The 2,576-nt window shown below is 50.1% G+C and overlaps 1 protein-coding gene across 1 annotated transcript; it reads right to left on the reverse strand.

The window, feature by feature from the left end:
• Positions 1-8: 8 nt before the first annotated feature.
• On the reverse strand, positions 9-1,965 carry LOC122132182 (G-protein coupled receptor 12-like; the record flags this gene model as incomplete). The annotated part of the gene is made up of 1 exon (XM_042706999.1): positions 9-1,965. A coding segment is annotated over exon 1 (759 nt), but the record flags the coding sequence as incomplete, so codon positions are not given.
• Positions 1,966-2,576: the final 611 nt, after the last annotated feature.

The following is a 2,576-nucleotide window of genomic DNA, read 5'->3' on the forward strand; positions in this document are numbered from 1 at the left end:
GTGACATAGTGAGGTGTAGCGGCCAGGAAGTGATGCTGTAGGGCGATCTGGTGGGCATGACGCATGACTATCTTGCATATCTGCACGTACAGCTGCAACATGAGTCCGAACAGCAGGAGGAAAGAGACAGAGAGCACCGCCACGTTGTTCTTGGTCAGTGGCCGCACCACGCTGCAGGTGGACTCTTCGCCCAGGCAGTTGACACCCGTGACGGGCAGCAGGCCCAGGCACAGTGACAAGCCCCACAGGAGAACTAGCATGGTGTAGGTGAAGGCGGCCGTCCTCTCCGAGTTGTAGGTCAAGGCGTAGTACAGCGACAGGTAACGGTCGATGGTAATGGCCAGCAAGCTGAAGACCGAGGCGGAGAAGGAGGCCACCACCAGGCCCACAGTGAGCAACTGGGCAGAGTCTGACCGGAGCAGGTAGGCAAAGGTAAAGTGCAGAACCAGGCCCAGTCCGGCCAGCAGGTCCGCCAGAGCCAGGCTACCGATGAGCAGGAACATGGGGGCACGGAGCGCCGGGTTCTGCCAGATCACCAGAACAACGAGGGCGTTCTCACAGGCGATTAGCGTTCCTGAGGAACACAGCACGATGTCCCATGGGTTCACGAGCAGCTCCGACGATGGCACCCCGGGCGGGTACCCAGGTGGGAGCACGGGCGCCGAAGGAAACGCCACCATGGTGACGTTCTCCATGCCACCCCCTCCGCTGGCCCAGGTGGAGTCTGGGCCAAACCAGCTGGGGGTGACCGGCGCCTGCTCACTCATTGTGCCTCCCGTCTGAAACAGCAGACAACACAACAGTTATATACAATTACAAACACTTACTCATAGAGACTACTATAACAACCTAATGGGAAACTAGCCAGACATCTCTTTATTGCGATGCATTTTCACAAACACTACTTTCACAGTGGCCTAGTAGGTTCCATTTTTAATATGTGTTTGGCCTATCTGGTCCAGCAGTTATTGTTGACAGGCCTTAGCCATATTAGAGTAAATGTTGCCAGTGTAATATCTGCACCAAAATAAGCCTAGTCTATTTCTGCGTCGAAAGAATAAAGCGCTCTTATCTCCATACATTTCTTTTTTACTCTAGGGTGGTATCATTTCGCGTATCAGTAATATCTCGTATCACCATGAGAGGCGGTGCATGCCGCCTTCCCGCGAACCGCTCTGCAGCCCGCGGATGCTCGAAATAACGCAACAAACCTACACTTTCTGCACCATAGCGTCCATTGCAGCCCGTTCATATTCACTTTTTGTGCTTACAACGACAACATGTGTGCACAAAACAATGGCTGTCACAAAACATTACTTCTGTTCCTAGCATAGCACTTGTTCTCTAAAATAGGCGACTTCATTCATTCAGGGGTTATTATTCATCACCATCCGTAGCCATACCCTACCTTGATTCTTGGAGTAGAGGTGTCTGTTTAGATGTGCTGCCGACCTTGATGTATTTCCATGTTATGGAAAAAGACGGTGGCAGGTGCAGCACTGACAGAAAGCCGCACGGGAAATTCGAGGCCGGTGACCGTTTCTTTGTGAGGGACTCAAGAGCAACAGCGGCGCTGTACTCTCTTCACGAACATAACTACCGACTGCGGCTGTGCAAAAGGCTGATCATGGGAGGGGTAGCAGCGGATTCCGAAACCGGGCAGATACGGGAACGGGTCCTGTTCCACCGATGGTAGAGGAGGGAGAAACAGCTCGATACACATCCGTCGCCGAGACTGCTCAAGGGCGCATTCTAGAACACTGACGCGCATCCCTCACATGTTCCTATGGTTGTGTGGCTGTGTGCAAGAGAGAGAAGGTGGGGGCTGGCACAGGCTGTATAACCTGGAGGATGGTCCGGCCGACCGGCCGTCCTGGTCCATTCATTTCGGCAACCATTCAAATCACTGATAATGAAAGTTTATTTTTGTCCTTAACAGCATAAACATGAAGTTGTCTGTGGTTTCAGGATGTAGTCTTGAACTATCACCAGTTACCCATGAGGAAACTGGACAGAAAGACAGACCTACCTGATTTCCAGACTACTTCCTAATGTTACCAGCAGGTCTGCCTGCATCACCTTTAGTCTAAAATATGAAAAACAGGCTATACGCTGTGTTCATGGAATTCTGAATATATTCGACCAATTTATAACCGCCTTCGATAGTTGTGCTGATAGTTATGGTATAGTTAAAGTATTTGGCAGACACTTTCATCCAAGGCGACTTACAAAACATCAGATAAAAAAGGGCAAGTATGTCATGATGCTGAGCTTATCTAGTATCTATTGCACCTCCATCCCCCTCCTTCCCACACACCGCCACCACCAGCCAGACTGCTATTCTGGTCCTGTACTATTAACAGCACTGAGATCTATGTCACCCTCCCTCACTCACAACCCTCTTCCTCCCCATCGTCTGTTACCTTGTTCTTCTTCTTTCATCTTCTCCTTTTATTTCAACTTGGCTGTGTAAATATGGCAGTAAAGTGAAGCGTATTGTTGAGTTAATGTTGGACCTCAAGGGACACTGCATTTGCATCTAGTGACATTTTAAAGAGTTACATTATTCTTCAGTA

The sequence above is a fragment of the Clupea harengus genome, unplaced genomic scaffold, assembly GCF_900700415.2.
Source record: "Clupea harengus unplaced genomic scaffold, Ch_v2.0.2, whole genome shotgun sequence".
Classification (NCBI taxonomy): Eukaryota; Metazoa; Chordata; class Actinopteri; order Clupeiformes; family Clupeidae; genus Clupea; species Clupea harengus.